Below are 14,879 nucleotides of genomic sequence, written 5' to 3'. Positions count from 1 at the left end.
AATCGGGAATTAACCACGGTGTCCCAAAGTTCGCTTCGTTATTATGATGGCTCCTTCAACCACGAGATTAGCCACAATTTTTAAATGGCTAACTTTATAGGATTTTTTTTTAACTTATACACTTCCCGCTGATTTTTTTGTCAGGTCCCTATTCGGGCGCCAGTTAAAACTTTTCTTTCTGAATAGATAGAAAGAGTCTTTTACAGTTCGGTGTCTTGAAATTAACTATTTTATTGAATTCAGCCGATTCCGTTATCGGCCCATAAACGGCCCAGCAGCGATCGCCGCATCAGCATAACTCGTCGCGTTGGATACAACACGACACTCCCAATGCTGATTTAGCGATTACCGACGCTCGTTGCTAACTCGCGCACGGATAAGCCGAGGCGCATGACCCGGTGTTTCAATGCAGATGGTGTTGGAATTGTTCGTGTATTTGCGTGTAGGTGAGCTGCGGTAGCCTGGAGTTTCTTCACTTTGTGACGATCGATTCGTGTTTGCCACTTCCCGTAACATGTTTTCTGCGAGAGCGTAGGTATGGTGCAGCATCTCATGTACGACGAAGAGCACCCAAAAATAAAGCAAAACAGCAGCCAAAAGCAACAACTGTGATTAAAACCTGTTAATATTTCAGTGATATTTTAAGTGAATTGAATAGATTTGTTGTTATTCATAAAGAAAATATCATGGAGAAACCTTTCGCGAAACGAATTAGGTACAGTTCTCATCTCTATCGCAATATCGATCGGCTCTTAAAAGCCGAACAGGATGATGAGCTCCTACCTTGCGGAAGTGCAAATGGTAAAAGACATATATAAGATATCTTTATAGTTCGCCTTTGACAAATTTATCGTTTAATTACAGTTACTCTTCAATTGCCCAACGTTCATGATGGTTGCACGTATGAGCTGGATGATAATCATCTCACACAAAATGCTGGAGAAAATGACAATACTCTAACAACAGAATACGGTGATGGAGCAGATGACAATGATGATCCTGATGAAAGCATTGACCACGTTGTCGATTATCTAATTGAAAGTTCTGATGAAGAGCTAGAAGATGAGCTATCTACAAAAGAATATTCGGTACAAGATGCTTTACATCGCTGGGCCATATCCAAAAAATAAACGTACGAGTCGATGGAGGAAGTAATGGAGATAATACAGAAAGCAAGTGACTGCAAGCTACCGAAAGATGCAAGAACCTTGCTGAAGATCAGCCGCAACCCTTCTGCGGAGATACTCAAGGTACAAGGAGGACAGTATTGGTATCATGGAGTCCAAAAATGCTTTTCGTATGGGTTCAGGTAATTCATTTTGTACAGACTTTATGGTTCATTATATTTACATGTACTGCTTTGTTCCGTTATAGCAATGTAAAAGTTCCAACCGATGCAACTCTTTCGATCAATATTTCAATCGATGGGTTACCGATATTCAAAAGCAGTAACCTTCAATTTTGGCCTATATTGGATACCTATAAACATCCATGGAATGTCGAAAGTGCCAGTTATGATAGTTGCAATCTATTGTGGTCCTTCTAAACCAGCTAGTATCAAACACTTTCTTTTACCTTTTGTTGATGAATTAAATTTCCTCGTGAGAAATGGAGTACTCGTCAATAATAGGAGAGTTATGTTACAAATACGTGCCTTTATAGTCGGCTCTCCCGCTTATGCATTTGTAAAAGGTAATGGATAACAATCATACAATTTTGAGTTCTGGTTGCAATATGACTTTTGTTTACAGGTGTTATTAGTTTCAATGCTAAAAACGGCTGCTTGAAGTGCAAGTTAAGACGACAGCGCAGCAAGGAGTTAAGACGACAGCGCAGCACGAGAAACGCCACGCAGCAGAACGCGCCACCGATAAACAAACAAACCACGCACGACCGATAAACAAACAAACCACTAGGCAGCGCGCACAACATAATTTGCAACGCAGCATAATTCAGCACGCAGCATAATTCAGCACGGACCAGCGCACCAGCATCCATCCAAACAGTTTAGTTGATACTCAGACGCTACTCCGAACGGTTATTAACTCCGCCGGTCGATGGAAATAAAGTTAAGTTTTTTTTAAAAACACTTCTCTCGGACGCCGTGCGTTAACTGGCGCCCGAATAGCGACCGCGCTATGTGAAAAATAAAGTTTAGGTGCAAGTGAAAAGTAACCACGTTAGAGTGAAAGTTACCACCAAATCCTAAACTAAAAAAGACTTCCTGATCGCCGAGTGCAGCCGTGTGAAAAGGATCCCGAGTCACCTGTGCAGTTAGCAGCTCACGCAGGACAAAAAGGAACCAAGGAGGACTTTCATAGCCGGTTTCCCAGCAAAAACAACACATCGCCCGTTAGAGGAGCGTAAAACAACATAAGGCCCGCTAGAGGAGCTGAATAAAGACAACATAAGACGTACCGTAAGTACAGTGAATTATAAAAAATTGTAAGTGAAAATTCAAACAGTGAAAAAAATCAAAAACGAGTATTAAAAACGATCGCAAATTAATATTACATATTACTAACTCAATCAAGTGAAGTTAAAAACGTGTTTAAACTAACGAAAAAATCCTGGAGGATCTAACTAATTCATTACAATCTCTAACATTGAAAATGTCGAGACCCGAACTTGATCAAATTATCAACCGCATTGCCGCACTCGAAGCGTGCAATATTGCCCCCACTTTTATCGATTATTCTGATCCACCGCTTTATTTCACAAAGCCAGATGGAACAAGTGTAAATCCTGAAACTTTTGAAAAAATTCCCGATTTGGTAAAAGATCTACCAACATTCACTGGGGATCCCAGCGAACTGAATAGCTGGTTAAATGATGTAGACAGTTTAGTGAAACTCTATCAAACTAAAGGTACAGATACCATCGAACGTCAAAATAAATACCACATGATCTGCAAATTCATTCGTAGAAAAATACGCGGTGAAGCGAATGACTCACTCGTCGCTTCAAACGTAGGCATAAATTGGAACCTGATCAAAAAAACATTGATCACCTATTACGGCGAAAAACGTGACTTGGAAACATTGGACTTCCAACTCATGAGCGTGCAACAGAAGAACCGCTCACTTGAAGTATATTACGACGAGGTGAACAGATTACTGTCCTTCATCGCAAATCAAATAAATACCGATGAAAGGTTTACACACCCCGAAGCTTCCAGAGCTTTAATTGAAATGTACAACAAAAAAGCAATAGATGCTTTCATGAGAGGACTCGATGGAGACGTTTACAAGTTCATAAGGAATTATGAGCCAACATCGCTTGCAGGAGCATACAACTATTGTATCTCTTTCCAAAATATTGAATGCAGAAAAATGTTAACAAAACCGAGAACATACACTCCACCAACGGCACCAAGGAATATGATTCCCTTACCGCCACCAACACCAATAAGGTACACACATGCCCAGCCACCACCAAGGCCTCATTACCCAAAACCTCCAATGTATGGAAATCGAAATTTTAACAATTTCACTCCAAGGCACAAACAGCCCTTTCAAAAAATGCAATCTAATCAATTTCAACGTCAACCTCCACCAGAACCGATGGAAGTTGATCAATCCATCAGAACTCGCCAAGTAAATTACGGAAATCGTCCAAATTACAAACAATGTGAGACCACCAAAACGACCTAGAGTCAATAATATCCAAACAAACGCCGGAAACATAAACAACATTAACCATATAGCAGATGCCAATCTTGCACAAACATTCGAAAACGTAAACAATTGAACAATTGAACAGAACAATTGAAAAACAAGAAGGTAATTACTTCAGAGACACTTTTGAAGAAGCAGAGCTGAATTTTTTAGAATAAACTCAGCGTTGCCTTACTTCTTATTCTATGGTAACGCTTCAGAACCACTCAAAATGTTAATTGATACTGGATCTAATAAAAATTACATACATCCAAAATATGCAAAAATTTCACACAAGGTTGATAAACCATTTTTCGTGTAGCAGGAGATATTAAAATCGACGCTTATTCTCAAGCACGATTATTCAAACCATATTAAGATAAAATGCTAAAATTTTATCATTTAGAACATTTAAAATCATTTGATGCCATAATCGGAAACGATTCACTAAAGGAAATTAAAGCAGTAATTGACACAGCCAATGAAATATTAATCATTGATGGCACACATATCATCCCATTACAACAATACAATCTACAGGAAGTAAATAAAATAAATATTCGTGATAATCATCTGAACCAAAACGAAAAAAGAAAGTTACATGACCTATTACAGGAATATCAAGATCTTTTCCAACCACCAGATTTGAAACTACCTTGTACATCGCGAGTAAAAGCGACAATAAGAACAAAAGATGAATCACCTTCTTCTTCTTCTGTGGCACTACAACCTCGAGAGGTCTCAGCCCGCCATTTCTGGCTTTCTGTGACTTAATTTTACCCGTAGAAAAGTAGTCAGCCTTTCGTACGGGGGGAGGCGGTCTGAATGGGATTTGAACCCCGGCCCAGCCGTGTGAAGACCGGCGCCGCTGTCGCCTCGGCCACCGGACCGCCCCAGAGAGAATCATGAATCACCAGTTTAAAGTAAAACATATCCCTATCCCCAAGCACTTAAAGGTGAAGTTAACAAGCAAATTGAAAAACTCCTAAATGATGGAATCATCAGACCTTCGAATTCCCCATACAATGCACCAGTGTGGATTGTTCAAAAAAACTGGATGCTGCCAATGAAAAAAAAATAGACTTGTCGTAGACTACAGAAAATTAAACACTCAATAATAAGCGATAAAAATCCTATTCCGGATCCATGTACTGTTTTAGCCAATCTAGGTTCAAATAAATATTTCACAACTCTTGACTTAGCGTCAGGATTTTATCAAGTACCTATGTCGGAAAATGAAGAATTGTTCTAGAAACTCTGAGAGCCGCTAATTTCAAAATACAACCGGATAAATCTGAATTTCTAAAAACAGAAGTTGAATTCCTCGGATTCATAGTCTCAAGTGAAGGACTTAAACCAAATATAAAAAAGATTGAAGCCATAAAATAATTCCCAGAACCACAAAACCTTAAAGAACTAAGAAGATTCTTAGGAATGTCAGGTTACTACCGCAGGTTTATTAAAAACTATGCACAACTGGCAAAACCCATCACAAAACTCCTAAGAGGGGAGGATGGCCATCGCCAAATTTCCAAACACGAATCAAAAATTTTTCCTATTAAATTTGATCAAACCGCAAAAAACGCATTTCAAACCCTTAAAGACATAGTATCTTCTAATGATGTTTTAGCTTTTCCAGATTTCCAGAAGCCATTCGAACTAACAACAGACGCATCGAAAAAAGCACTAGGAGCTGTGCTTTCACAAAAATGTCACGACGGCGATAGACCGATAACCTTCATTTCTCGCACTCTTTCCAAAACAGAGGAAAATTATGCAACCAACGAAAAGGAAATGCTTGCCATCGTTTGGGCACTACAAACATTGAGAAATTTCATATACGGAGCCAAAATTAATATTCATACAGATCATCAACCATTAACATTTGCTTTATCTCCGCAGAACAACAACGAAAAACTGAAAGGATGGAAATCTTTCATGGAGGAACACGATTACCAATTATTCTACAAGCCCGGAAGATCAAACGTTGTAGCAGACGCACTTTCCCGTATACAACTAAACTCATTAACGCCAACTCAGCACTCAGCTGACGAAGACGATCATTCTTATATACCTTCAACAGAAGCACCAATTAATGTATTCCACAACCAACTAGTATTTAAAATTGGAACTAATTCTTCATACCAATTAATTACCCCTTTCCCAAAATTCAGAAGACATATTTTTATTGAACCAACATTTACTTCTGATTTTATCAAGGATAAATTCAAAAAATTAATCAGTCCAAATGTAATTAATGGAATTCACACAGATGAACAAACAATGGGAGTTATCCAAGAAGTATATAAAACTTTCTACAATCCAAAAACAATCAAAGCTAGATTTTCCCAAAAACAAGTACAAGACCTATGCGATGAAGAAATACAAATTGAAGAAATCAAAAATATTCATAATTTTGCTCCCAGAAATGCTAAGGAAAACTCATTGCAATTTATAAAAAAATTCTACTTTCCCGGAATGAGAAAAAGTATTCAAAACATTGTAAAAAATTGTGAGATATGTAAAACAGAAAAATACGAGAGAAAACCCCAAGAATTTATACCAGTAAAAACACCAATACCGACATATCCTGAAGAAATTATCCATATTGACATATTTGCTTATAACGTAAACTTTTTATTTATCTCATCAATAGATAAATTTTCAAAATACGTTAAAATACGACCGATAAAATCGAAATCCATCGCTGATATAAAGGAAGTTTTACTACAACTCCTATATGACTGGGACTTACCAGCTCAAATTGTAATAGACAACGAATGTACGTTTGTCTCAAACGTTATCGAATAATCAATACTAAACCTAGGAATAAAAATATTTAAAACTCCAGTTAATCGTTCAGAAACGAATGGACAAATAGAACGTTGCCATTCGACAATTAGAGAAATTGCTAGATGCACAAAAAAACTCAATCCAGAGATGAGCATTATAACATTAGTACAACAAGCTGTTTATAAGTATAATCACAGCATACATTCATTCATAAAGGATACACCACGAAATGTGTATGTAGGAGAAATATCAAACGATCCGCTAGAGAGATCAAGAATAAGAGAAAAAACAAATGAAAGAATACTACAGATTTTCAAAAAGAATGAAGAAAAAATCAAAGATGAAAAATATAAGGATTACGTAGAAAACGAATATGCATTCGAAAAGAAAAAGACGAATAACAAACGCGAAAGTCGTTTTAACGCAGTAAAAGTAAAGGAGAATCATCCAACATGTATTATCGTTTCAAACAATCGAAAAATACATAAAGTAAACTTAAGAAAGTAATGAAAAAATATTAATACTTTTCTTCAAATTTGTTTTAACTATCGTTACAGAATATTTACGATCCTGTTGATCAAACTAATTTTCGCAGACATAAACATGTATGATTTAAATAACAATCCATTAGCCATAATACCGATAGGTAAAGCTAAGATTCAAATTGGATACGTAAGAACAATACATCCAATAGATTTAACTGATATAAACGAAACAATAGAGAAAACATTACAAGATAGTCCAAATGGAAATTCTACTGAATCTATCGAAAATTTGATCAGCATAAAAGCTAACATGCTAAAGGACACTTTTGCGAAAATCAAACCATTTGTAAAAAGACAAAAACGATGGGACACGATAGGCAAAATTTGGAAATGGATCGCTGGAACTCCAGATGCAGACGACCTACATGTCATAAACTCCACAATGAACTCCCTGATTGCAGAAAGCAACAAACAAATAATAATCAACCAAGGCTTCAACGACAGGTTGAAACAAATAACTGATGTTGCTAACCAAGTCGTAAATATCGAGAACGAACGCTATGAGTCACACCAAGTGGAAATTCGGAAACTTATTCTACTTTCCAACATAAATATGCTACAAGAAAAATTGGATGTCATAGAAAACGCTATACTGTTAGCTATACACGGTATTCCGAGCAGTAAGCTACTATCCCTTGAGGATCTGACATCAATAGAACAGTTTCTTGAGAAGAATAACATTAAATACAACACACCGGAAGATTTGCTAAGGCAATCAACTGCCCAAGTAGCAGTAAATGAATCTCATATACTATATATGCTAAAGTTCCCCAAACTATCTTCAAAAATCTACGAGTACGAATACATTGACTCGATAATACAACACGATGCACGTATAATCGTCACACAAAACTTTATATTACAAAATCAAACCCACGTATATTCCATGACAGGGAAGTGTCAACAACAAGAAGATGTTTACATATGTCCGCAAATCGGCATACAACAACCCACAACATGCATTCAACAAATTGTGAGAAGAGAAGATTCACAATGTAACTACGAAAAGATTTACAGTCGAGGCTTCATAAAAATAATCAAAGAAGACACAATACTTATCAACGACGCAATAGCAGAAATCGCATCAAACTGCAGCAAAATGAACCAAGTACTGAACGGTTATTATCATTAATGGAGAAATTTATTCAAACAACGAAGTCACCATTCTTGGTAACCATTCAAATCAACAGCAGGAATCAACATCGATAAGGGTGAAATCGAACATAAACCGCCTCTCCAACTCGTACAAAAACTCGCCATAGAACATAGAGAAAAACTACAAAGTATTAACTTGCAGAATGATTCTCTAAGATGGAAAATTAATGTATTCGGAGGAACTTTTGCATTCATATGCCTATGCGCATTTATAATCTGTTTATTCTTCCACTTCAAGAGAACGACGATAAAAGTAAACATGACTCAAGCGAAACGACCAGAAACGTTCGTTAGCAGACCAACTTCATTCCACGCAGCAACGAGACTTTGAGGGCAAAGTCATTTAAGAGGTGAGGAGTTAAGACGACAGCGCAGCAAGGAGTTAAGACGACAGCGCAGCACGAGAAACGCCACGCAGCAGAACGCGCCACCGATAAACAAACAAACCACGCACGACCGATAAACAAACAAACCACAAAGCAGCGCGCACAACATAATTTGCAACGCAGCATAATTCAGCACGGACCAGCGCACCAGCATCCATCCAAACAGTTCAGTTGATACTCAGACGCTAATCCGAACGGTAATTAACTCCGCCGGTCGATGAAAATAAAGTTCTCCCGGACACCGTGCGTTAACTGGTGTCTTGGCAACTGCCTGGCACGGATGACACGTTCTCACCCATTCATATACGGAGCTAAAATTAATATTCATACAGATCATCAACCATTAACATTTGCTTTATCTCCGCAGAACAACAACGCAAAACTGAAAAGATGGAAATCTTTCATGGAGGAACACGATTACCAATTATTCTACAAACCCGGAAGATCAAACGTTGTAGCAGACGCACTTTCCCGTATACAACTAAACTCATTAACGCCAACTCAGCACTCAGCTGACGAAGACGATCATTCTTATATACCTTCAACAGAAGCACCAATTAATGTATTCCACAACCAACTAGTATTTAAAATTGGAACTAATTCTTCATACCAATTAATTACCCCTTTCCCAAAATTCAGAAGACATATTTTTATTGAACCAACATTTACTTCTGATTTTATCAAGGATAAATTCAAAAAATTAATCAGTCCAAATGTAATTAATGGAATTCACACAGATGAACAAACAATGGGAGTTATCCAAGAAGTATATAAAACTGTCTACAATCCAAAAACAATCAAAGCTAGATTTTCCCAAAAACAAGTACAAGACCTATGCGATGAAGAAATACAAATTGAAGAAATCAAAAATATTCATAATTTTGCTCCCAGAAATTCTAAGGAAAACTCATTGCAATTTATAAAAAAATTCTACTTTCCCGGAATGAGAAAAAGTATTCAAAACATTGTAAAAAATTGTGAGATATGTAAAACAGAAAAATACGAGAGAAAACCCCAAGAATTTATACCAGTAAAAACACCAATACCGACATATCCTGAAGAAATTATCCATATTGACATATTTGCTTATAACGTAAACTTTTTATTTATCTCATCAATAGATAAATTTTCAAAATACGTTAAAATACGACCGATAAAATCGAAATCCATCGCTGATATAAAGGAAGTTTTACTACAACTCCTATATGACTGGGACTTACCAGCTCAAATTGTAATAGACAACGAATGTACGTTTGTCTCAAACGTTATCGAATAATCAATACTAAACCTAGGAATAAAAATATTTAAAACTCCAGTTAATCGTTCAGAAACGAATGGACAAATAGAACGTTGCCATTCGACAATTAGAGAAATTGCTAGATGCACAAAAAAACTCAATCCAGAGATGAGCATTATAACATTAGTACAACAAGCTGTTTATAAGTATAATCACAGCATACATTCATTCATAAAGGATACACCACAAAATGTGTATGTAGGAGAAATATCAAACGATCCGCTAGAGAGATCAAGAATAAGAGAAAAAACAAATGAAAGAATACTACAGATTTTCAAAAAGAATGAAGAAAAAATCAAAGATGAAAAATATAAGGATTACGTAGAAAACGAATATGCATTCGAAAAGAAAAAGACGAATAACAAACGCGAAAGTCGTTTTAACGCAGTAAAAGTAAAGGAGAATCATCCAACATATATTATCGATTCAAACAATCGAAAAATACATAAAGTAAACTTAAGAAAGTAATGAAAAAATATTAATACTTTTCTTCAAATTTGTTTTAACTATCGTTACAGAATATTTACGATCCTGTTGATCAAACTAATTTTCGCAGACATAAACATGTATGATTTAAATAACAATCCATTAGCCATAATACCGATGGGTAAAGCTAAGATTCAAATTGGATACGTAAGAACAATACATCCAATAGATTTAACTGATATAAACGAAACAATAGAGAAAACATTACAAGATAGTCCAAATGGAAATTCTACTGAATCTATCGAAAATTTGATCAGCATAAAAGCTAACATGCTAAAGGACACTTTTGCGAAAATCAAACCATTTGTAAAAAGACAAAAACGATGGGACACGATAGGCAAAATTTGGAAATGGATCGCTGGAACTCCAGATGCAGACGACCTACATGTCATAAACTCCACAATGAACTCCCTGATTGCAGAAAGCAACAAACAAATAATAATCAACCAAGGCTTCAACGACAGGTTGAAACAAATAACTGATGTCGCTAACCAAGTCGTAAATATCGAGAACGAACGCTATGAGTCACACCAAGTGGAAATTCGGAAACTTATTCTACTTTCCAACATAAATATGCTACAAGAAAAATTGGATGTCATAGAAAACGCTATACTGTTAGCTAAACACGGTATTCCGAGCAGTAAGCTACTATCCCTTGAGGATCTGACATCAATAGAACAGTTTCTTGAGAAGAATAACATTAAATACAACACACCGGAAGAATTGCTAAGGCAATCAACTGCCCAAGTAGCAGTAAATGAATCTCATATACTATATATGCTAAAGTTCCCCAAACTATCTTCAAAAATCTACGAGTACGAATACATTGACTCGATAATACAACACGATGCACGTATAATCGTCACACAAAACTTTATATTACAAAATCAAACCCACGTATATTCCATGACAGGGAAGTGTCAACAACAAGAAGATGTTTACATATGTCCGCAAATCGGCATACAACAACCCACAACATGCATTCAACAAATTGTGAGAAGAGAAGATTCACAATGTAACTACGAAAAGATTTACAGTCGAGGCTTCATAAAAATAATCAAAGAAGACACAATACTTATCAACGACGCAATAGCAGAAATCGCATCAAACTGCAGCAAAATGAACCAAGTACTGAACGGTTATTATCATTAATGGAGAAATTTATTCAAACAACGAAGTCACCATTCTTGGTAACCATTCAAATCAACAGCAGGAATCAACATCGATAAGGGTGAAATCGAACATAAACCGCCTCTCCAACTCGTACAAAAACTCGCCATAGAACATAGAGAAAAACTACAAAGTATTAACTTGCAGAATGATTCTCTAAGATGGAAAATTAATGTATTCGGAGGAACTTTTGCATTCATATGCCTATGCGCATTTATAATCTGTTTATTCTTCCACTTCAAGAGAACGACGATAAAAGTAAACATGACTCAAGCGAAACGACCAGAAACGTTCGTTAGCAGACCAACTTCATTCCACGCAGCAACGAGACTTTGAGGGCAAAGTCATTTAAGAGGGGAGGAGTTAAGACGACAGCGCAGCAAGGAGTTAAGACGACAGCGCAGCACGAGAAACGCCAAGCAGCAGAACGCGCCACCGATAAACAAACAAACCACGCACGACCGATAAACAAACAAACCACAAAGCAGCGCGCACAACATAATTTGCAACGCAGCATAATTCAGCACGCAGCATAATTCAGCACGGACCAGCGCACGGAATTCGGGCCGGTGCTCTAGTAGCTGCCCGCCGGAATTCCTCCGTCGGAAGAATTGGAAGAATCACGACCGCCCCTCCCATCAAGTCCACTTTTGGAAGATCGCCCGGTAATCCGGGAATGAAGCCACTTGTCTGACCTGTGCGAGGTACGTTACATCCGTTGATTCAACGCCCGAAGGAAGGTGCGCGACTTCTTTTCCGAATCGGCCATACCTTCGCGTGGCCGGTTCACCAACGGGGACGTTTTACGTCCATTGTGTCGTGATTGCCGCCTGCAATTACGTTTTTATTCATCTGAAACATTTTAGTACTTTTTTAAATATATATTTATTTGTGTTTGTTTTGCTCGCATTTACGTTCGAAGCACCGTTCTCTTCAACGTCTGTCCAAAAACTGCCAACTTTTTGCTTTCTTTTCTCTCTTGTCTGCGTTCTTTCTCTGTTCTCTCCTGTTTCGCCGAGATTCTCCTAACTCTCTTGAAACAAGAACGTCTGTTCTTCTAGTAAGCTTTTTATTTGCCTTTATTTTATCCCTACTCTTATTTGCCCTTTTAGATTGCCCAGGCTGCAAGGAACATATGAATAGACCAAATCCGGTAAAAAGGTAAAATAGAGTCCCAAACAAAGATTTGACAGTTCGAAAATGGTCAGGGCTATTGCACACGCGATGCGTGTTTTGTCAATCGGAGTGGGGATGTTTGTTTACATTTTGCATTTGGATTGTTATTGTGCAGGGAAGTGATCGTTTATTTTCCTCGACCTTTTTTAAGATTTTTGACTAATGAAGCGCCTATATTGGTCGCTGTTTTAAATTGTTTCAGTTATATTCTACGATACGTTAATGATACGTCGCCTACATTTAGTAAAAACGTGTTTGGGCTGCGCGTGGACACTTTGCTGCTTTGCTGCGGGCCGGTTTAACTTCCGGTCGGATGTTTGTTACCGGAGGATGCAGAGGTGGCTGTTTATAGCAACAGTGGCCGCACCGTAACCAGCGCTAGCATCTATGACGATGCGCCTTAACAGCCGGCAATTCTATCAGTATGCGTTTCATACTGGTGTACTTGTGGTACAATGTGCAACTGAATTTTTTCCGCCGCCGGAAGCAGCAGCATCCCGTTGGATGTTTGTCCCCGGATTATGGAGCAGTATAGGTTAGCTCCTAGATGTTTCTTACCTTTGGCTAAACCGGAGAAGAGCCCCTGTTCTATATTAAAAGGAATCGCTGTGCTGTCGGCATGTGCACCATATGACACCATTGTATGATTGTGCACTTGCACGCAGACAAAATTTGTGTTGATAAATCCCGTGATAAATTATGTGTGATTAATCAGTAATAAAAGATGTGATCGTACACCTAACCCGAACGTGTTTTAAACATATTTTAGTGTGACACATCCGAAACCGTTTTGGTATTCAGGCTCTAGTGGAGCCGGGTGTGTTGTATTCTTTTACATTTTAACGGATGTAGCGTTATGCAATCACCGGAAAGGATCGGTGGAAGGCTATCATACAGAAAATTACGTACGATATTCATGTATCTGTCCTTCTTCACAGGCCGTCTACCAGGCTGATCGATTTCCTTGCAAGCTGGGCAGGTCATTCTATTTTAATATTACAGGATCGCAGTCTAACACATCGCCGTAGCTACCAGCTGCGTTATGGTAAAAGGTTCGCGCCTTCGTCTCTGATTCTACTGGAATTTCGAACCGTTGAGCAGTTCGGACGTTAATTAAACGGACTGGCTAGCTTACTGGCTCAACAACTAGCGCCTAACAGTGGACCTTGTGCTTGCTGAACTTGTGCTTGTAGCTCATAGTTGAATAAGACGGACAGCCTGTCTTTATACATCAGACTCCTTATCATTTCTTTCCATCCATCCGAAGAAAAAGTAAAAATTTTATCAAAAATTGAATATACAAGTCGTTTCTGAATTCTGAAAAATATTTTTTTCATGCTCACCTTCCTTATCGAGTTACCTACGCACCACCTCTTGGAATAAAGACAAACGATGCCACTTCATACATTTATCAGATTTTTTTCAATATCCACCAATGCAGTCATGAAAACTGATGAGACTCTGATACATAAGACATAATGAAATGAAATGATAAAATAAGGTTTAATTCGAACACAAAAGTGTTAGCAAACTGAAATGAAACTTTGGATTGGTCTAGTGGATTGAACTTTGGTTTTTCTAGTTCTCGATTTAAATTGAAAGTCTATCTATTTACCACGGTTTATTGTAATGGTTGCTTGTTTATAAAAGAAGCAAACAATTGAACTTTAATTGAATGGAGACGTATAACATTAAATAGAAGCGCATAAAATGATCCCTGCTATATTTCTTTTATTTTTCGGACCTCACTAGCATTTATTCCCAATCTGGTCATTTAAGGATCTTGCTACACGTGCCGGCTTCTATTAAATTCCGGTACTATGTTAAATCATTCAATGCTTTTTTTTGGTTTATTGCACAAAAAACTACTCGAGTGCTCAATACATTAACATTATTCCAATGCGTGGACGTAATACATATATATGCCAATTGTTGTTCATACTGTCAAGAACAGCACCTGTTTTGTAAAATAAATTGTAAGATATTTAAATAACAAAACTTGTTATTTTAATTCATGTAGAACGGCCTGGCCGTATTGCTACAAAACGTTAATCTTATCTAGTAAAAATAAAATTAGCAAAACTTCACTGGCAACTCATGGTTTCATAATATAGCATAGGTTAATTATGTCAAATCCGATGTTTGTTTAATTTTTGTTTTACAGATACAATATCGTTATTAATTAATTTATCCTGATTTAGATACCGAATCACAA

At 37.3% G+C, this 14,879-nt stretch overlaps 1 protein-coding gene across 1 annotated transcript; it reads left to right on the top strand.

Annotated features, from left to right (window-relative positions):
* The first annotated feature begins 569 nt into the window (after positions 1–569).
* On the top strand, positions 570–1,473 carry LOC118515132. Its single transcript, XM_036061813.1, has 2 exons — positions 570–801; positions 865–1,473. Exons 1-2 carry the CDS (start codon positions 687–689, stop codon positions 1,128–1,130), a joined length of 381 nt encoding a protein of 126 aa, XP_035917706.1. The 5' UTR covers positions 570–686; the 3' UTR covers positions 1,131–1,473.
* Positions 1,474–14,879: the final 13,406 nt, after the last annotated feature.

Source organism: Anopheles stephensi, assembly GCF_013141755.1.
Source record: "Anopheles stephensi strain Indian chromosome Y unlocalized genomic scaffold, UCI_ANSTEP_V1.0 chrY12, whole genome shotgun sequence".
In the NCBI taxonomy this organism is placed as follows: Eukaryota; Metazoa; Arthropoda; class Insecta; order Diptera; family Culicidae; genus Anopheles; species Anopheles stephensi.
This window is presented reverse-complemented; position numbering and strand designations above follow the sequence as displayed.

What these genes read in the sequence shown, in the direction of transcription:
- LOC118515132 (XM_036061813.1), top strand. Translation starts at nt 687, where the DNA reads ATGGAGAAACCTTTCGCGAAACGAATTAGGTACAGTTCTCATCTCTAT. An exon ending in ACCTTGCGGAAGTGCAAATG is followed by an intron (nt 802 to 864) that starts GTAAAAGACATA and finishes GTTTAATTACAG; the next exon opens with TTACTCTTCAATTGCCCAAC.